The sequence below is a fragment of the Pseudonaja textilis genome, chromosome 5, assembly GCF_049901715.1.
Source record: "Pseudonaja textilis isolate UNSWEBS1 chromosome 5, rPseTex1.2, whole genome shotgun sequence".
NCBI classification, from domain to species: Eukaryota; Metazoa; Chordata; class Lepidosauria; order Squamata; family Elapidae; genus Pseudonaja; species Pseudonaja textilis.
The window spans coordinates 1,197,039-1,219,173 of NC_141994.1; the positions used below are offsets into that span (position 1 = coordinate 1,197,039).

The following is a 22,135-nucleotide window of genomic DNA, read 5'->3' on the forward strand; positions in this document are numbered from 1 at the left end:
ACCAGTCACTTTCTCTCAGCACAACCAACCTCACAAGGCTGTTGTTGTGGGGAAAATAGGAGGAAGGAATATTGTGTGTTCAGCCCCTTGAGTTATTTATCAAAATAATAAAGGCAAGATATAAGTAAGTAAATAAGTAAGTAAGTAGAGAGAGGAGGAAGGGAGGGAGGGAGGGAGAAAGAAAGAAAGAAAGTCTTCATCATTGTCTTGTAGATTGGAGACTATCTGGAGAGGAACAGTCTTAATTACACCAAAATGGGGTGATAACTGAATAATCACCATGTGTCATTTAGTGTTTCGGAGACTTTATTGACGTCTAAGAGGTTCTGAACTTTCCTCAAGAAAATGCACCAGAGCAACTGACTTCCTCTCCATTTTCCGCGTTCGTTCTCCAGCGCCTTGGAGAGAATCAATATACACAGTAGCAGTGTCCCAATCAGCCACGTGATCAGTTTAATCTCTCTGGTTGTGGCGCACCTGTGAGGAGCCTTACCCATAAATACACAATGATGCACACATTTCCCAGGCTTTCTGATTTCAGCCCAGGTGAGATAGGTATCCTGTCATATCCAGGAGTCTGGAAGCTGCCTGAACTCTGAGTCTCATTTTATGACAATGGTGAGACACCTCCATCCAGTCTGGGATTCAATTCTTTTTACTACCAGTTTTGCGGGTGTGGTTCGGTGGGTGTGGCATGGCTTGGAGGGTGTGGCTTGGTGGGCGTGGCAGGGGAAGGTTCCTGCAGAATCCCCCTTCCCTCCCCCACCCCACTAGCCTGCTTTCCAGCTCTGTTCTCCTGTGCAGGGCAACCAAAGGAGACCCACCCGATCAGCTGGGACTCGATGGGAGGCAGGGAAGAGATGTGGGGGCCGGTCAGAGGTGGGAATTGGTCGGTTCTCCAAACTACTCAAAATTTTTGCTACTGGTTCCCCAGAACCGGCTGAATTCCGCCTCTGCCTCTGTCTCAGCTTCCCTTACAACAACTCGGTCGCTGCACTGATTCCCTGGGTGCAAACGGTTCGATAAACTCTGAAAAATGGGAAAAGCCACATTTCCCCCCTGAGCCAAAAGTGTTGTAAAATGGCTTCCGTGACATCCTGAGATTGAGATCATTAAACAGCCTGGCCCATTTGGCTATTAGCTGTTATCAGTGGCTCCCTGAATGTCCTTATTTTAATCCAGCTATATATTTAGGATCAGCTGCCATGAAGCCCCAATTTTCCCAGTTCTGTGTTGCTTAATTGCCCCCTCCCACTTTTTTTTTCTTTTTGCTGCTGCTGCTGCTGACAGAGGTGGCATTATAGACTACAAACTCATCTTCTGAATCCATAATTCAGGGTGGTGGAAGAGTGGCTACCTGCAAGCCACTTCTTTACAACTCTTTGCAAGTGCCAGCTCCGACTCTGATTGATCCCAGGCTGTTTACTGCTTTCAGGCACTGAGTAAATTATTTCTGGGTTTGCTCTGATATAGCTGAAATTGCAGCAAAGTGGCATTTTCTTGTAAATCACCGCAACTTGGGAGCTCGATAACAGTCTTAGTGGGAAAAGATGCTTTAATTGTGTGTTTCTGTCTGTCTGTCTCTCTCTCTCTCTCTGCCTCTGTCTCTCTTAAAGATGCTTTGATTGTGTGTATGTGTGTATGTGAGAGAGACAGAGAGAGAAAGAAAGCATACGATTGCCCAATTATAGTAAATCCAAATGCCTGGGAAGTTAAGTGGTTGGATGGACAGATAGATGGATGGACATATATACAGACACAAATTAGACAGAGACAGGGAGAGGTAAAAAGAAAGTGGTGGAGAATGAAGTGGAGAGAGAGAGAGGGGGGGGAGAGGGAGAGGGAGAGAGGATAGATAAATGTAGATAGAAATTAAATTAAATTAAAATGGATATGAAATTTGTAAATTAAATCAAGGTGGGTCTTTGACCATGGATGTCCCAAAGGTCCTTTTTCAGGAGGCAACTCAGCTTTCTGGTTTTTCCTTGAAGACATTTCACTTCTCATGCAAGAAGCTTCTTCAGCTCTGACTGGACAGTGGGGAATGGAAAGATTTAGATTCCTTGCAGACGGCTGGTCATCCGTATCCTTTTAGAGGGTCGTTGAGGCCACTAGGAGGTTTATCTGTGTCTGAGAATCTCCACAGAAGATGACTATGGAGGCCATCTAAGTTTTTGTGACATACGCACACTCCTGCAGAGTGCCCTGTATAACAATAATTGTCATTTGAAATCGGGATAGAACATGGGGGCCAATTCTTTTTCAAATTATATTCACCAGAAACAGATGTCCCTTCAGCAAGCAAGTATAAAATCCTTGGTATTCCTGTTTCTTGAACTGATTATGTTCATTCATGTTCTTAATATCAGAGAGCAACGATTTTGCCATGAGAGATGAAGAATCTAGCAATTGCACAGTCTGAATTCACTGAATGGCGTTTTGAGTTCTAAATACCGCACGAGTTTTAATTAAAAAGCATGCAAATCCTATTTTTGAATTAAAACAAATCACACTTTTGACTAGGTTAGATGGCTTGCCTGATCAAATGGTTTTTTTAATAACTTGTGCAGAAATAAATAATTCGCTGCCATGTGCCAAGTCAAGTTAAAAATAAGGGAAATAGAAATGTCTGAGGCTTTTATATATAAAGATAAGTCATTTTAATTGCTGAAATTCTTCCAAATTATAATTAAGACAGATGACTGCATTTAGTTTTAATTATTAATCTTTTGCAAGAGAACACCATAATTACATTATTTTAAAACTAGTTGCGATTCTACTTGAAGTAAAAACATCCCAATGGTTTAAAATCTATCTGGGCAAATATGGCATCCAGTAGATTCTTGTAGACATTTTCTCAGCTTTTTATCACTGTTGATAAAGTGATCTCTGATAATTGATCGAATTTGACTTTGAGTATTATTCACACGGCCTTACTTACATGCATTAGCCAAGTTTTTAGAAGGAAAGTGTGTAAGCAGGCAGTTGCCCAGAGGTGGTATTGAGCTGGTTCTGACCAGTTCTGGAGAACCGGTAGTAGAAATTTTGAGTCGTTCGGAGAACCAGCCAATCCCACCTCTGACTGGCCCCGCCAACCCCATCTCTTCTCTGCCTCCCATCGAGTCCCAGCTGATCAGCTGGGTCTTCTCTGGTTGCCCTGCCCAGGAGAAGGGAGCTGGAAAGCAGGCTAGTGGGGTGGGGAAGGAAGGGGGATTCTGCAGTATCTCTTTCCCCTGCCACGCCCACCAAGCCACACCTACCAAGCCACGCCCACAGAACCGGTAGTAAAAAAAATGAACCCCACCACTGCAGTCACCTAGCAGCTGAGTTGTGAATCTGCCTCAGTCACAAAACCGGTGGCCCATTACTGTCCTTACAGTTTCTTTGTGAGACAATTGTGAGATGACAACTGGTTGCTTCTTGTCCTGTCCTCGGGCACTTTGGAGAATAGATCTGCCCCTCTTCTCTCTGATAGCCCCTCAAATAAAGTTCACCAAACCTGGGTTGAAAAAGACAGGTCCACCATTCTCCCAGAGAAGGGTTAAACCCGTGTATTCTGGTGCGTTAACGTTGATATATTGCTCAAACAGTGTTTTCCAATATGTTCATAAAGCATTACATGAGCAGGCACTTCTGAAAACTGCTTGCCAAGAAAACTGCGGGGACAGAATCAAGAGCATATGAAGTATTAGTCCTGCTTTATAAGGTCTTGGTAAGACCATGCTTGTAATATCACATCCAGTTTTGGTCACTATAATATATACAATATAAAGAATATGTTGAGACTCTGGAAAGAGTGCAAAGAACAGCAACAAAGATGATCAAGGGATTGGAAGCCAAAACATGCAAAGAACGGTTGCAGGAACTGGTTCTGGCTAGTCTAATAAAAAGAAGGACTAGGAGGGACAGGATAGCAGCCTTCCAATATCTCAGGGGCTGCCCCAAAGAAGAGGGAGTCAAGCGATGCTCCAAAGCACCAGAGGGCAGGACAAGAAAGAAGAGATGGAAACCAACCAAGGAGGGATCCAACCTAGAACAAAGGAGAAATTTCCTGACTGTTACAACAATTAATCAGTGGAATGGGTTGCCTTCAGAAGTTGTCATTTGTCTGGGATGGTATAGGTTCTCCTGCTTGAGCAGGGGGGTTGGACTAGATGACCTCTAAAGCCCCCTTAAGCTCTGTTATTCTGTTTTCCCCTGTCTGACTTGTCTCGGTGGTCTCTAAGAATTGGACACAATTGAACAGAAGGAAAAAATGGTTATGGCATTTATGTATTTAGCCTTCTATCCCTGTTGAAGAATCTCTACATTTATTCATTAATTTGATGCAATTGCAGTTTGCTAAGTAATTAGTGATCTCACTTGCTTCAGAGTTTTTAGATAAATAAAGAATAATGTTCTCTGATAGATTTAGGTGTCACTTTTTGCTTAGTTAACGGGATCTGATTTATCAAGTTTGCTATTAGTACTAACCTTATTTCTTGTTTTCTAAATGCAGAAGCTATAACTTGAAGGAATTCATATTGTCTGTATTCCACGAAGACATTAAACTGATATTAATGTCTTCACCATCCAGTGCTAATAACTTTATACATTATCTTTAGAACTGCATAATTTTCAGCACTTCCAAAACACTTGTCTCTTGTCTCCAGTTAAACTTTTTTCCCCCTATTTTATCTTTTAATCTTTGCTTTAGGTAGATAATTGCTTCATAGGTATCACCGATCATTTGTAAATTCGCTAAGCCGTTCCAGAAATGAGTAAAGTTACAAAACATGACTCCAAAAAGATTAACCCTAGACTCCTTGCTGGTTTTGCTCAGTTACATCCAAAACCTATTTACATAGTGAAATTATTTCATTCATGATTACAGCTGCAAGGTTAAGAGATGCTAAATTATTCAAGCGTGGCAAAACAAAGTAAATACGATAGATTAAAAGAAAGATAACAGATCCTTTGTTCTGAAATTAGAAAATATGTATTGAATGTTTCTAGAATAAATCCTAATCTTCAGAAAAGGAATGCCTTTTGGGACAATCTGTGGTAGATTTTGGTCATCCGATGCACCAAATATGGATTCAATAATATCGTTAATTTTCCACTGATTCATTGTTGAAAGAGTGGTTGCCTCCAGTTGGGAAAGTTATGCATTTCAGCTATTTTTTATTTTATTTTTTATATTTGGTATGTCTCTGTCATCAGCAAAACTTGATGAATTATTCATGCTACACCATAAATCATAGGATGGGAGCACATGCAATGATCATTTATACATCCTCATGCTAATATCACCCAAAGTCCTTAAATGAAGCTATGTAAGTCACTGCAAAATGCCATGTCATTGGTCCTCAAGTAAGGGGGATTATTTCACCAGATCTAAATAAAGCCTCGGGGCATCTACAGGGGTGGACAGAAAAATCAAGGTGACAGCCACATCCAGAGTCCTGGTTCACACCCGTTCAAAAATTAGCCTCTATGCTGCTAAAAGAAACCTCAACATATTCTGTATGTGTGTGTGTCAGATCACCTCACGTTGCATTAGCAGCAACATCTGTACAAAAAACAAACACTGTATAAAGATGGCTCAGAAGTGCTGTCCTCACACTTTACAATGCCTTACGTAAGAACAAGTCACACTTGAATTGTTGTGTCATCATGCATGTGGTTTTTTTTCTCACACCTTCCGCACATGCCCCCAGAGGTTACAGGATTTTGTTGTGGGGGTACATTTAATTGGTTTTAAAAAATCAATCTTCTCTTTTTAATGATGTCACTCTCCCTCAGGATCATGGACATCCTTTAGTACTATGGATATGGGATTATGTAGATAAAAACAGTTTTAAATTTACAAAAATATTCCTCCTATCTGTATTCTGTAATTTGCAGAAATCAAGCACCATTCTTCTTTCTTTCCTTTCTTCCTTCTTTCTTTCCTCCCCTTCTCCTCCTCCTCCTCCTTCTATTTGTATTGTGTAATTTGCAGGAATCGAGCATCTTTCTTTCTTTCTTTCTTTCTTTCTTTCTTTCTTCCTTCCTTCCTTCCTTCCTTCCTTCCTTCCTTCCTTCCTTCCTTCCTTCCTTTCTTTGTCGCCTCCTTCTTGTTTTGCTCTTATTCTGGAATTTGCTGAAATCAAGCATCATCCTTCTTTCTTTTTTCTTTCTTTTCTTCCTTCCTTTTCTTTCTTTCTTTCCTCCCCTTCTTCTTCTCCCCCTCCTCCTCCCTCTTCTATCTGTTTTCTGTAATTTGCAGAAATCAAGCATCTATCTTCCTTCCTTCCTTCCTTCCTTCCTTCCTTCCTTCTTTTCTTTCTTTCCTCCTCCTTCTCGTTGCTGAGGCCAACCTCCAGTGCCTGGATTTTACCCAGGTGGCCTTCTGTGTAATTAATTGGGGTTTTAGGTCCCACAAAATCAGCATTGCCCCATGGTCCATCTGACTTCGATTTCATGAAAAAATTACATTAGGAGCACGAATTGACAAGAGAATTCTCTTGCAATGAAATCTGTTCCAAGTCCCTTTAGAAAAACAGCTTCCAGTGACCAAGTCAAAATCTCATCAGAAATGCCTCTATTTTGGGGCTAACCTGTCTAACTTTGGATTAATCCATTATAGCGTTTAGTAAACTTGAATGGTATCAGCTAATATTTAGAAGTTGGTCTGAGAATTGAAACCATTCTGGCATTAATTGCAAGAATTAGATTAAAAAAATTTAACATGTGGTAGCTATATTTAATTCAGCTATATTACACTTCTATTAATATCTTCAACATAGTGCCTATGTTGAAATGTTGAAGTTTTTTTTTTAAAGTTATTTGTCTTCTGGCTGATGTTTGATCTAAGGAAAGCTTTCAAAGTTTTCTTTAAATTTCACTTTATGCAAAACTTTAATGATAACAGATGTTCAGTCCAGGATTTCCATGTTTGCTTGACTCTGGAAGGAGTGGTGCAAGGAAGAGCAACGAAGGGGACAATTGGGGGACTGGAGGCTAAAACATATGAAGAACGGTTGCAGGAACTGGGTAGGTCTAGTTTCATGAGACGGGCTAGGGGTGACTTGATAGCCCTGTTCCAATATTTGAGGGGCTGACTCAAAAAAGGAGGGGCTCAAGCTATTCTCCAAAGCACCTGAAGGCAGGACAAGAAGCACCGGATGGAAACTCATCAAGGAGAGAAGCAACCTGGAATTAAGGAGAAACTTCATAACAGGGAGGACAATTCACCAGTGGAACAGCTTGCCACCAGAAGTTGTGGCTGCTCCATCACTGGAGGCGTTTGAGAAGAGACTGGACAGCCATTTGTCTGGAATGGCATAGGATCTTGGCCTTGAGCAGGGGGTGGACTAGAAGACCTCCAAGGTTGTTTCCAACTCTGTTATTCTGTTATCTCCAGTTGAAACCGAGGCACAGCTGTTCTGTAGCAGAAAGTGATGCCTATCAGCTGGCTGTCCTTTTGGGTACTTTCATTAACAGAGCCCTGATCCAGCTAAATCCTTGATTGTTTGTTCTGTGCCTCTGCTTATAACCAATGCCTTCTCTTGTGTCCTTTTTCAACATTGGAGCTTAGCAATACGGGACTCCAAGAGGCATCGATACATGTTCCAAAATAAAATATAATAATATTTTTTAAAAAAAAAATCACAATAAGTGAAGCCTCATAAGATCTCATATTAGAATTCCAACAACACTGATGTCGTTCTTACATCAGCTTTAAAGAGATTTGAGATCTGGGACATTTCATGAGATTCAGCCACTTATTTACTTCTCCGAACCAAAATCGAAGGAATTGAGATAAAGGAAAGGCAGACTTTGAAGGGTTCTCACAAAGAAAAGAGTTGGTTTCCAGCATCCAAGGCTGTAGAACAAGGGATCATGTCTAAAATGACAGAAAGACAGACCAGAAAACGTAAGGAGTGGTGCCGTGCCTAGAGGTGGAACTCTCACCTCACAATCAGGAGGCCGTGAGTTCAATTCTAGGTAGAGGCAGGTATTTTCCTCTCTTGGGGCAGACTGAGAATATTTCTGCTGAACAAAACTCTGCATTGGTGACAGGAAGGGCATCTGGCCAGTAAACCTTCTGCTAGCTCCGTTCAGTTGCCCAGACTCCACCTTGCAAAAGATTATGGAGTCATTAAAAGGAAGGGAGAAAAACGTAAAGTACAGAAAGGGCAACTCACTAGTATAACCAAGGAAGGCGATCAATTTATCTTCCATTGAGCTGTCCAAGAAAAGATGTTTAAGTTTAGATTTGTTAGATTAGACATCCAGGACTATAATCCTATGATTCTATGACATAATACATGCTAGAACAGGGGTGTCAAAATCTCATCCTCACAGCAGTGTCACGTGATGCGTTGGGACTTCCCCTCCCTTCACTAAGTTGCACGTGGGCATGACCAGCGCATGACACACCCCGCCCACAGCCTGGGAGTAGGAGGAATAACTGACTTGGTGAGGTCGAGGCAAAGAGAGGAAGGAGAAGAGCACAGATGGGCAGAATCAAGGATATCATGTAAGCATCCTTGGAAGAAGACCTGTGAACCATAACCAGACAGGTGGAGGTGGGGAATATTGTACCACACCATCTGCAGGAGTCATGCCTGACTTGATGGCACAAATTACTTTTGAAAAGATCGTGTCGTAGCCTCCTGAACTAGAAGTTGTCGTCGAACCCAACCTCTAACTCGGCTCCTATAAATTACGGACAGTCAAACATCGCCCAAAGAAAGGAAACCTACAGTAGCCTCTAACCTTACGAAGTTGGTGCCTGGGCTTGGTTTCCCTCCAAATTTTTAATAGACCTTTCCTTGATTACTAACTTGAACAAAACAGCACAGTGTTTTATCTACATCGCTTTCATGGTTGGCTTCTCGCCCAGGCGAAGAGTACATGTGAGTGTGCAGACGTGGGAAAAATCAATACGGCGCTTGGAGAAAAAAGAGGTTCCAGTGATTTATTACCAGGACCAGCACTTGTGGCCTATGTGCTCTTGTGACATCCACAATTAAAACATACAAGCAAGCGGGTAAAATCCGCCATCCATCATGCTGTATTAATTCTTTCTTTCTTTTTTAACGCCTGCCACGGTTCCAGCGATCGTCGGGCCGCGCTCGGTGGAGCTGTTAAAATAATCAGGCTGATCACGGGAAGTAATTTGCTGTGGCTTCTCGCTCACTCACAAAACATTTGTTTTATTAACCGCAACATCATGCACCCATGAGAATGAAGACGGAGAATGAAGACATTTGTGTGATGCAATCATTACTATCCTTCAGTGTTTTGTGGGTGTGGTGCATGAGCGTATGAGGGTGTGAAATTTTAGGCTAATTTGCGGAAGTTACTTTTCTAATGTTGAGCGGATTCTCTATAGATTGCAGATTAACAGAGTTGGAAGGGACCTTGTAGGTCATCTAGCCCAACCCCTGCCCAAGCAGGAGACCTTATATTGTTTCTGACAGATGGCAATCCTGTCTCTTATTAAAAGCCTCCAGGGATGAAGCTCCCATAACTTCCAAAGGCAGCTTCTGTTCCATGGGTTGATTAGTCTCCCTGTCAGAAAGTTTCTCCTTATTTCCAGGTTGAATCTCTCCTTGATCAGTTTCCATCCATTATTCCTTGTCTGGCCTTTGGGTGCTTTGGAAAATAGCTTGACCTCTTCCTCCTCCTCTCTGTGGCAGCCCCTCAACTATTGGAAGGCTGCTCTCCTGTCTCCCCTGGTCCTTCTCTTCCCTAGACTAGCCAGGCCCAGTTCCTGCAACCATTCTTCACATATTTTAGCCTGCAGTCCCCTAATCCTCTTGATCACTCTTCTCTATAATCAGATAAGAGCTTTGATTTTTCTCAAATTTAGGTACCCACTAAACTCCACTGGGTTCAACACAGTGTACATTTACGTAGATTTATGCAGGAATACGTGTATCAGAAAGTTTTTTTCCCCTGATTCTTCAGCCTCAGTGATGCACCGAAGTGATGTTTATCATGATCTCATTGTGTCAGTGATGGAATCTTATGAGTCTCACCTGTGCAATGACATCACATCATCAGGGATGTAATCATGGCTTGTACGGGATGCCTATAATTGACTGAACACTCTTGATCTTCTCATTTACTCTCAAGGCAATTCTGAAGTAGACGAGATAACATAATTTTTGGCCACAGACTATCATCTAAGCTAATATTAGGATTAGTGAGTGGGACATAGAACCTGTCCGTGTGCAGTTACACAAGTTGGTAGAAAATTCATGGAGTTATCATCCCAATTTGAGGGTACCAGTCTTGAAAAATCTGACTGAATTTACATTTGAATCACAAACCTACAGTCATCTTTCATATATCTTATTTCCATAAAGTTATATATTCTAAATTCAGCACCATTCACTGCTGGAGCAGACTTTCTGATTCTTGGCATAAGAGTTATGATATTTCTGTGCATCTCCTTTGTATAACTTATTTGTATTTTTATTGCTTTTTGTAGAATTTATTGTTCTTTGACTAAATCCTATGAATTTGGAAATCATTTTACATTCTCTTAATATTCAGACCAACATGTTCAAAGGACACCGCGTGTATAAATCACAGCCTTGGCTGACGAAGTAGTTGAAGTATGGATCTTGACCTATCACAGCCACAGTTCTGATGCTCTTTGAAGGAAACTGAGATCAGGTATGAGCTTCTGCTTCTACCTAGCAAAAGCTACACTGACCTGAGAAAAGCTCAGCTTTAGAGCTGAGAGATGCTCCAGACAAGAGCCCATCCTCCAGGAGAGAGAAGGAAATAAACCTGTCTTAAGTATAAATCCTGTTCCGGGTCCACCCTCTATTTATTATTATTATTATTTATTTCCTTCAGGATGCAATCTTATTTTTCATAGGGAGCATTCAGGGTAGTGTTCACGCCATCCAGGAATATGACCATGGGACAAGCGCATCATTTTTGCAAAACTGCAGGTCCAAGACCTAGGAGTAGCTAGCAATCTGCCCTATCTTGATACCTTACAGGTACTCTTTTTAGCAACTTGCTTAATAACCGCTCACAGTTATGATGGGGATGAAACAAGTAACTCAGAATTGAAAGCTTTTTCAGTTTTGAATATTTCAGAATATGCAGATAGCTGCTGATTTATCACGTGGGTCACCTCTGAGATGGGCCCAGTTGGAAAGATAAATAAGAAAGAGCTGTGCGATCAAGACAAGGCGGTATCCCTAATGAAGTCCCACTCTCTCCAACCTGTTGCCTTAAAATGTTTTGGAAGTGCAATTCTCGAATTCTCAGCCCCAAACAACTTAGGAAATGTGCAGTCCCAACCCACACATCCACACACCAGGTGTCGTAAGTGCTAGCTCTGTTAGGCAGCGTGCCAGGGGTCATGTACTGCAGAAGTCTCCTTCGAGATGGAGAAAATTGGCTTCTCCTTCTGAATTGCGTCATGGTATAAAAGGAAGCCCCTTTCAAACATGACAGTGGAAATTCTCTGTCATCCAGGTCATGGTTGTCCCAAAAGGGCTTTTTCAAAAAGCAACTGGACTTTCTTTGTTTTTACTTGAAGAGGTGTCGCTTCTCATCCAAGAAGCTTCTTCAGTTCTGAAGAAGAACTGAAGAAGCTTGGATGCCTTTTGGGGGGAAAAAACCACCTTGGGGATCTTTCATAAAGTTCAGAAATATACTGTGTTTGTATGAACAATAGATGTCAGCGTTCCAAGCAGTGGTGGGAGTTAAAAAATTTTATTACCTGTTCTGTGGGTGTGGCTTGGTGGATGTGGCTTGGTGGGCATGGCATGGGAAGGATACTGTAAAATCCCATTCCCTCCCCACCCCACTAGCCTGCTTTCCAGTTCCGTTCTCCTGGGCAGGGCAACCAAAGGAGACCCAGCCGATCAGCAGGGACTCAATGGGAGGCGGAGAATAGATGGGCTTGGCAGGGCCAGTCAGAGGTGGGATCGGCCGGTTCTCCGAACGACTCAAAAATTCTGCTACCGGTTCTCCAGAACTGGTCTGAACTGCCTGAATACCCACCTCTGGTTCCAAGTAATGCACCCATAGAAAACAAACTCCAAGGCACCCGAGTTCATCACAGAACAGTTTATTGGATACATCATTTTGGCACAAACTGGTAAAAGCCGACAGAGGTTTCCCGCGGCTTTCACCTAATTAAAAACAAAAGTTTTCCCCTTCCCGACAAGTCACTGGTCACGCTGTCCAATCGAAGTGCTTGCTGGCTGCTGGGTCACTGGCTCCTCCTCCGGCCAGCCACCTGTGAGAAAGTCCTTGGTTTCCACAGGAAAACTTCATTGTTTTGGCGACAAAACCCCATCTAACGATTTCCGCCCTCCCACTGCTGTGTGGCTACTCTGAAGCCTCCAGGCTCACTTCAGAGGTGACAATAACCTGGCCTGTTTTCAGAGTAGCAAATGGCCTCACATTTTCAGGAGGACGTCAGATTGATGGGAATAGTCATCCTGTCACTCTTGTGTCACCGTTAGAGAACTTGATCCAAGCTTCCCGTGAAGATTTACCCTAAAGATATTTGCGGTGAACAATTTTATGATCCGTTCTGCATTTCACCTTCTTCCTAATTACTTTTCCATCTCTGTAGGCACCTGACAGAAGGTCCAGTTGGTTTGTTCCTTCCTTCTCGATGGGATGGCTCTTCATCCCGTGCAGCTACGTGCTGGAGAGAATGAAGACCTCTGATGTTTGTTTTTACCAAGGTTTCTTAGAGCTGCCGGAAGAGGACCAGTGAAGATGTTGGCACGGCTTCCGATGCTTGCGCTGGCTTTGTTCTCCAGAAGTGTCTTCCTTTCTTTAGGTGACCACAACTTTTTAAGGAAAGAAATTAAAATAGAAGGAGACCTGGTGCTGGGAGGTCTCTTCCCAATCAAGGAGAAGGGGACTGGCACCGAAGAATGCGGAAGAATCAACGAAGACCGAGGCATCCAGAGGTTGGAGGCTATGCTCTTCGCCATCGATGAGATCAACAGGGACAGCCACCTGCTCCCGGGGATTAAGCTTGGAGTCCACATTTTGGATACCTGCTCACGAGACACCTATGCCTTGGAACAGTCCCTGGAGTTTGTCAGGGCTTCTTTGACGAAAGTGGACGAAGCGGAGTACATGTGCCCTGATGGCTCCTATGCAGTTCAGGAAAACACCCCGTTGCTCATCGCAGGAGTCATTGGAGGATCTTATAGCAGTGTTTCCATACAGGTGAGCCACTCCATCCATAAAGATAATACAGCGTGTCCGTGATCATTCACCTGTTTCAGGGAATCTACAGATCTCCCGATCAGGAAATTGGGACTGGTGGGGTTGGGTTGTGCAGTCACAGTTCAAGGCAAAGGAATTGGAAGGGATGGTAACCACTAAATGTTTCTCATGATAATCTCAGTATCATCTACAAGAAAGTATGACATTTCTAAATGTTGGGTCAGGATAATGCTTCCTTCAGGGCAGCCATTTCAAAATCTGAAGGCGTTCTCCAAGACCTCAAGATCTTTCCAAGCATGATTGATATTATTGAATGGAAGGTTTTGCAGATCAAACCTGGGGCTTCTCAAAATTTAAACATTAAAGAGATGACCTCCAGAACTTTGATTTCTGCCGTTGGCATTCTTGAGGCCAAGAATGTTTGAAGGAAACAGGCTGTAAGGCTTAGGTGGAGACTTATCAAAAAATTTTACCCAGTTTAAGTAGTTCTTCTTTTTGGCTTGTTGGCCATCTGACCACACATCCTTCAGTCAAAGAGTCTGAAGAAGCAGCTGGATGATAACAACTCCACAGCTGGAATTGCCGATAAAATCAGAATAAGGGTTATGGGCCTCTCGTCTCATTGCCCTATTTGCTGATGACATCACAAAGTTCTCCAAGCTTTTATCTTTCCTGGAGGGTTTTAATAATAGGTCATGAATATTCAGACCATCTTTGCAGTGTGATTTTCAAGATGGATATGGCAAGAGGTAACTTTAAACAGCCATTGCTTCCGAGTTTTTTTTTCCCCAGGATATTTTTGTCTCAATTGTTTCCCTGCAGGCACAAATGTGAGAATTCGTTACACGAGGATAAAATCTTATTATATCCTAGTGATGCAATTAAAAGATTTAACTCTCACATTTGTAGAAATGCAGATATAGTCATTTAAATATTCAACATCTGAGTCCAAACAAATTATAATCTAATAGTTCATTGAGCAATCATTGATTCAATGTAATCAATAATTTGCATTGTAGCAAAGGAATATCTAATTCTCAAAGTTCAATGGTTGGATTTGTACAAAATGGTAAACTAATTTATGGTTTCTGAATACCATACAGGTACATTTAATTCTACCCACTCTCCCCTTTGCTGCTGCTGAGAAAAAAAATACAATAAATAGAAATTTTATAAGAAGAAAGGACAGGGTTATGAATTATGTTTAATGATAAAACCAAGAATTCTGCTTTTTTCTCTAACAAGCCAGAATCTAAAACCTGTGTTTGATTTCTGATTCCTAGCCATTCATGTATTCTTATCAAATGAGTATATCATCTTGTTTTTCTTCAATTCTAAATCGGAAATTTTGTTGGGAGGAAAGGTGGGGGAGAAGAAGGAAAGAAAGAAGGAGGAAGGAAGAAAGAGAGAGAGAAGAGAAAAAGAAGGAAGGACAAAAGAAAGAAATAAGAAAGAAAGAAAGAAAGAAAGAAAGAAAGAAAGAAAGAAAGAAAGAAAGAAAGAAAAAAGAAAGAGAGGGAGGGAGGGAGAAAGAAGGAAAGAAAGAAGGAAAGAAAGAAGAGAAGAGAGAGAGAAAGAAAGAGAGAAGGACAAAAGAAAGAAAGAGAAAGAAAGAAAGAAAGAAAGAAAGAAAGAAAGAAAGAAAGAAAGAAAGAAAGAAAGAAAGAGGAGGGTGGGAGGGAGGGAGGAGAAAGAAAGAAGGAAAGAAAGAAGGAGGAAAGAAAGAAAGAGAGAGAGAAGGAAGGACAAAAAGAAAGAAAGAAAGAAAGAGAGAGAGAAGGGAGGGAGGGAAGGAGGGAAGGAGGGAGAAAGAACGAAGGAAGGAAGGAATCTGAAGACCTTCATATTAGATGCTCCCAGAGTCATCTAGAAGAGCTCCGATCATTCACCAAATTCTGGACCCACTCCTGGAAAGAGACTGGACCTTCTCTGCATCCTAATGCTGTTTTTCTCTTTTTTAGGTTGCCAATTTGCTCCGGCTCTTCCAGATTCCTCAGATCAGCTATGCCTCCACCAGTGCCAAGCTCAGTGATAAGTCCCGGTATGACTATTTTGCCAGGACGGTGCCCCCTGACTTCTACCAAGCCAAAGCCATGGCTGAGATCCTGCGCTTCTTCAACTGGACGTACGTGTCCACGGTGGCCTCGGAAGGAGACTATGGAGAAACTGGGATCGAAGCCTTCGAACAAGAAGCCCGCCTGAGGAACATCTGCATCGCCACCTCTGAGAAAGTCGGCCGGTCCAACATCCGAAAATCCTATGACAGCGTCATCAGAGAACTTCTCCAGAAACCCAACGCCAGAGTGGTGGTCTTGTTCATGCGTAGCGATGATTCTCGGGAACTCATCGCCGCGGCCAACCGGTTCAACGTCTCCTTTACCTGGGTGGCCAGTGATGGCTGGGGGGCCCAGGAGAGCGTGGTCAAGGGCAACGAACATGTTGCCAATGGGGCCATCACTCTAGAGCTTGCTTCCCATCCGGTCAAAGAGTTTGACCGATACTTCCAGAGCCTCACCCCTTACACCAACCATCGCAATCCCTGGTTTAAGGACTTCTGGGAGCAGAAATTCCAGTGCAGCCTTCAGAACAGGAAAACCCACAGAAAGGTGTGTGACAAGCATTTGTCTATCAACAGCTCCAACTACGAACAGGAGTCCAAGATCATGTTTGTCGTCAACGCAGTGTATGCCATGGCCCACGCCTTGCACAAAATGCAAAGGACAATGTGTCCAAATACAACCAAGCTCTGCGACAGCATGAAGCACCTGGACGGCAGGAAGATGTACAAAGACTATTTACTCAAAGTCAACTTTACAGGTAAACCGTCAGCGACTTCTGATGCTTTCCCTAGGAAATAGTTAGGGTTTATTCTAAATTTATTTAGCCTCTTCTTCGTCTTGGGCTCTCTTGTTCAGGCAGGGTTTGAGGTGACTATATGTATGTGTGTGTGTGTGTGTGTGTGTGTGTGTGTATATGTTTTCTTAGGTTTTCGCGGGTACTTACATGTATGGCATTCAGCTTTGTTCGGGTATTTTCCCACGTCATGGTAGTTGTGCTTTTAAAGTTGTAGCAATATTTCGGCAGAATCTCATCTGCCATCATCAGGGTTCTGTATATATATATATATATATATATATATATATATATATATATATATATATATATATATATATATATATATATATATATATATATATATAAAATCTCGAAGCAAGGGAGGACTTAACAGAACTAGATAAAGCCAACAGCTTCTGTTGACTGAATTATCAAGACAAACAACTGCAAATGCCTTTTCGTTCTATTTCAAGGACTGGCAGGATAAATCAAGAGGTAGCCAGCAGTTCCACCGAAATCCAAGGAAATGTCAGGAAAACAAACACAGATGTCGCTTCGGAGGGAAACAGGCAGGATTAGAAGAGACAGGTAGATTGGTGAGCCATTTAAGAGGTGGTGCCAGATGGACTCTTCTGTCTGTGTAGGAAGAGTTTGTTTTCTGGAGAAATTAGCCAAGGGAGAGAAAGTTAAGCAGTCAAAGACAGTCAGATCCAGAATAACAGACTAACAGAGCCAGAAGGGACAGGAAGTCCTCTAGTCCAGCCCCCTGCTCAAGCAGGAGACAAATGGTTCTCCAATCTCTTCTTAAAAATTTCCAGTGATGGAGCAGCCACAACTTCTGGAGGCAAGTTGTTCCCCTGAATAATTGTCCTTCCTATTGGGAAGTTCCTCCTTAATTCCAGGTTGCTTCTCTCCCTGACTGGTTTCCATCCGTTGCTTCTTGTCCTGCCCTCGGGGGCTTTGGAGAATAGCTTGACCCCTCCTTTTTTAGGGCAGACCTTCTTTTCAATAAACTAAGCATATCCCATTCCAGCAACGGTCCAGTTCCCTAATTATCTTCCTTGCTCTTCTCTGCAGTCCTTACAAAGTCTCCACATCTAAAAGGCAGATGGTCTAGCAACCTCCTTAGTTCTAGGTTCCTTCTCTCCTTGCTTCATTCCAGATCGCCTCTGGAAGGGTTCACTCCACATTCAACTACTTCTGCCCGCTTTCCAGAGACGTTCTTTTTCAAAAAAGCTTGATTCTAGCTCCAAGATTATTTCTTTATATGAGTGCTGATTTTCTCTACCCTGAACCATTTGGGGTGATCCCGATTTTCAAGAAGCATTATTTTCTAGCCATGCGAACATTTAAAATACAGCAAAGAGCACTAAATAGCTAAAATAACAAATATCACCACAAAGCCTCAGTAGTCCTAAAAAACACTACTAAAAATAAAGGTTATGAGTTAATAAATGCAATTTGCACGTAGAAAAAGCCACATGTGAGCCAATGCAGCTTGTATTTTTAGCTACCCTCCCAAAGGTTTTGGTGAAAAGTTTAGTAACCACAAAACAGGGACTTGCCTTCCTACATAGTTGGAACAAAAAACATCTTTTATTTTAACAGCTGCTTGCCTTCTCATCCTAGAAATGAAATAAGGGATTTATGAAGGCACCAGTTTCTCCAAGCTATTTATTGTTTCCAGTGTACCATTCCAGGAGAGGGGACATTTTGTCTCAAAAGCAAGCAGCCTTTGCTCAGAGAGTCAGGAAAAAATGGGCATAGATGGGCTTCCTTTAAAATGGCAGGATTTTGGGGCACCAGGATGCCAGTCAAGATTGTTTCACCCTTTCCAAGACCTTCCGGAGGGCTGTTTTGCAAAATACAGTGGCTATGCTTCCTCGGGCAAAAATGAACAGCAAACCTGAAAAACGGCACGTCTATAAAAAATGTTCATAAGGGCTAAAAATATTTATGTTTTTATTTTATTTAGAACGTTTGATTTTATTGATAACTTTGCTTGACAAAGGAATATACAAGAATGAAGCCCCCGCAAAAAATATGTTAAATGAAATAAATTTAAAAGGGCAGCTTTCTAATATAAAGGCCCATTCTTTATAATAAAGGATCTGTGGTGATTATATGTTAAAGTGGAAGCTAACTGTGAAAATGATCATTTTTGTCTGGCTGAAAATGTTTCTTGAAAGAAAGTCCTTTAGTAAGGGCATAGTTTAATATTTGGAGCAGGGCTGTGTTATATTAGACTATAGGGTTCCATAACTCTAATGATTGGTCATACGAGCTGGGACTTATGGAAGATGTAGTCCCTAACATCGAAATGCCTGGCCTACTTCTGAATTACAAGGTTATCTATCAGCCACTGAAGTCATTGGGTGAGTTTGGGCCCATTCTCAACTTGACCAACTTCACAAGGTTTCATAAATTATTATTTTTTTAAAAAAAAACACTTATCCCGCCTTAATTCCATGCAGGAAAGGCAAAATAGAAATTTTGCCAACAAAAAAATCACCTTCTGCATCTCACAGAAATGTATAACCTACATTTGAAGACTTGTTAGACTGATTTCTTTCTTGAATCGCAACATTTGAGAGTTTAAAGGAGTGGGGGGGGAAATGGTTTTCTCATCCCCGTCTCACAACCTGACAGAACACGTATTGTTTACTCTTCCCCAAGAATTGCTCCATAAATCAGGTTAAGCAAAGAAGATCTTGTGGAAATTAATTTACACAACGGTAGTGAATGGCTGAGTTCCACCGTCACGTGAACTGGGGTTTTGTACTGGGAACTATTTTTGTTTCCTTGAAATAACTTAAGTCACTTTACTTCAAAAAAGAAAAAGTTGGCTGGGGCCTATTTTCCATCTTGATTTCTATCCAATTTCCTCTTTTCAAGAAGAAAGGAAAAAGAGATTTGCTGAACTTCCAGCAAAATCGCGGTGAGGGGAGGGGGAAAACCCACATCTTGAGAGTCCATTTCCATGGTAACCACTCCATTCAGGTAAGAAAGTAAATAGGGTCGTTGGCCTGCAGCACACATTTTCCCCAGACAAACTCACATCAACCCCCTTAAGTCCCCACCTTCTGTGCCATATAGACTAGCTGAGAACTGCAGCTGAATAAAATCTTATTTTTTTCGGTTGTTGTTGTAGACCCTTAAAGTATTATTCTATGCCAAAGGGAGCCTGGGCTTCAAAATATATGCTGGAGTTGTCTTATTGCAACTCAGTGTACATCCTGCCTTTATTGTGTGCAAATCGAGGTGTGTACATAATGCTCTTGCCTTCTAGGTTCTTCACTATGACAACCCTACCTGGTCTGTGGTTAAAGTTGGGTGGGAAAACAATGATGGATCCAAAATCATCCAACTGACTTTCATGCCTAAGAAAGAACTAGAAGTGAGGGCGCCCTGGGTTCTAGATCGATGTCTTCTACATTAAATTGGCACTTGTTATAATGACACACCTTCGGTCTAATGTAGAAAGTCAAGACCCCAGATCAGAGGTCTCCAAACTTGGCAATTTTAAGACTTGCAGATTTCAATTCCCTGCCCCAGATAAAGTATTTTATCCTTTTGAGCCTCCTTCAGCCTCAGATGAGTGTGAAAAATTACTTGCTATGTCAGAGTGTTTTCACACAACACGCTGAACCCTAAACCTGGGTTAAACAAAACACAATTTCAGCATTCATAGAACAGGACATTATCTTAATAAGCTGGACATTTCTGGTCTTTGCATTCCATGGTTCTTTGGCATAATCTGGTATTGCCCTGCCTTCACAAGACATGATTAAACAATGGCTGGTTTCTTGCAATACTCTGAACCATAAATTAGCCAACCCCACTTTAACTTAGCCTAGCCACCATATTAAGACTAATGCTTGATATGGTTTTGTGAATCTCATAAGGGGAAAAATGTGCTTAGCTTAGAGGAGAAAGGGGGAGAATAGTCATTATTCATTCATTCGGCTGTCCTGTAGGAGATTGAGTTGTTCCAGAAAGCAGGACTAGAAACATTGGGTGGGAATTGCAGAGAAGCACAGTTTGACCAAATATGGTGAGAAACTACTGAATGGTTTCAGCAGATTGACCATGGACACTCTTCCTTTAACAAGTGGTATTAAATGGACGCCAGAAGATAGTAGAGAACAGGAAGACCTGGAAGAACCTTGTTCGTGGGGTTGCAATGGGTCAGACACAACTTTGCAACTAACAACAACAAAAACTGTTGGAGATACTTGAACAGAAGTTGGATCGCTATCAACCAAGAATGTTGGGAAGGACTCTTGTACAGATTGTTTCCAGAGGACCTTCGGCGAATAGAATAGAATAGAATAGAATAGAATAGAATAGAATAGAATAGAATAGAATAGAATAGAATAGAATAGAATAGAATAGAATAGAATAGAATAGAAACAGAATTTTTTATTGGCCAAGTATGATTGGTCACATAAGGAATTTGTGTTTGGTGCATAAGCTCTTGGTGTACATAAAGAAAAAATAAAATATGTTCAACAAGAATCCTAAGATACAACCCTTAGTGATAGTTGTAGGCTACTAATAAGCAATCGAATCATACTAGGAAACCAATAAAACAACATAAATTGTAAAGATGCAAGCAACACAGTTATAATCATAAGTGGGAAGAGATAGGTAATAGGAAGGATGAGAAGAAGAATAGTAAGACAGTCTTACTAAATAATTTGACAGTGTTGTGGGAATGAGTTGTTTAGCTGAGTGATGGCATATGGGGGAAAAACTATGCATAACAAATCCTCTTCTTCTTCTGTTACTCATTTGAGGTCTTCTACAGGAAAATCATCTACAATAATATTAAAATTTTTGCCTAGTCATTACAGGCGGTCCCTAAATTAAGTTCCTCCAACTTCAGGGCAAATTGTTCTTAAGAAAAGGCTACCTATTACTAAAGGTGGCAGGTGGCATTGTCCTTCCTCTGTCCAATAAACTGCTGAAGCTACACCACGTTTTTATGAGCCCCTGAAGCTGTGCATTTTTAACCCACAGCCTGTTTTCAGAAGTTTATGAAAACTCATTGCATGCTTTCATAGTTTGTCAACTCAAGGAAGGACAACTCCATCCACCATTTTTAGTAGTAGTTTGTTTGTAAGTACAAGTTCTGAGCTGCCTACAAATTCAAGTTACAAAGAGATTTAGGCATGGAACTTATTCTTAATCCAGGGACTAGTTTACATAACTTTTTTTTTAAAGTGTTTAGCGGAAGCTGTTCATTCTTTTGTTAGCATACGGTAGCATTATTTTCCGTCTGATTTATTTCTTGGCACAATACCTGGCTTGTATGAAGCTCTGCCTTCAGTTAATTCTTCAGATTAGGAACTTGTGCAAATGTGACTCTGTGAGTTAATTCAAGGCTCAAACACAACTCTGTGTTTTTTTTTAAAATATCCTTGGGATTTTCCTGCAGATCGCTCTGGAGATTATGGGGTAACAAACTAAGAAAGCATCTTGCATATTCTGTGTTTATCTCCTTGGCAAAATAACTTTCTTTTCTTCAAGATGCATCATGATGTTGTTGAAAACAGCAAACTTTAAAGATTCTCAACTGAACAGAAATATTTAAATATGGTAGAAACCATCTGAAATCAGGCCAGATTTCTCCAAAAGTAGCTTGCAGAACCATACAAACAATGAAAGCCAGACTATGAAAGCCAGCAAGGAGCTCTTAGGAATAAGACAAAAATGCCATGTAAGAAGGATGACAAATGGATGGAATGGTAGTCATGCCAAGGATTCCTTATGAATAGTGATGGGGCTGTTGAAAAACATGCTTATTGCATTAGGAATCAGTGCTTGCTGGATCTTGGGTCACTTCAAAAAGCATAGAAGAGATGAACCTTCTTAAAACTTAGACTGGAAACCACAAAGAAATCCCAGGATAACAGAATAACTGAGTTGGAAAGGACCTTGGAGGTCTTCTAGTCCAACCCCCTGCTCAAGCAGGATAATCTATACTATTTCAGATAAGTGACTTTCTAGTCTCTTCTTGAAAACCTCCAGTGATGGAGCAGCCAGAACTTCTGGAGGCAAAGCTGTTCCACTGGTTAATTGTCCTCACTGTTAGAAAGTT

At 41.5% G+C, this 22,135-nt stretch overlaps 1 protein-coding gene across 3 annotated transcripts in view; it reads left to right on the forward strand.

Annotated features, from left to right (window-relative positions):
- GRM3 (glutamate metabotropic receptor 3) overlaps positions 1-22,135 on the forward strand; it is a 71,263-nt gene that overhangs the window by 29,849 nt on the left and 19,279 nt on the right. The window contains exons 2-4 of one of the 3 annotated variants that reach the window (XM_087933915.1): positions 10,534-10,656; positions 12,587-13,197; positions 15,159-16,014. In XM_087933915.1, coding sequence (XP_087790041.1) covers positions 12,736-13,197; positions 15,159-16,014 — 1,318 coding nt within the window. In that variant the 5' untranslated portion in view covers positions 10,534-10,656; positions 12,587-12,735. Of the gene's footprint in view, positions 1-10,533; positions 10,657-12,122; positions 13,198-15,158; positions 16,015-22,135 lie in introns of those variants that run through there. The other 2 variants (XM_087933916.1, XM_026713150.2) reach the window with 2 other exon arrangements.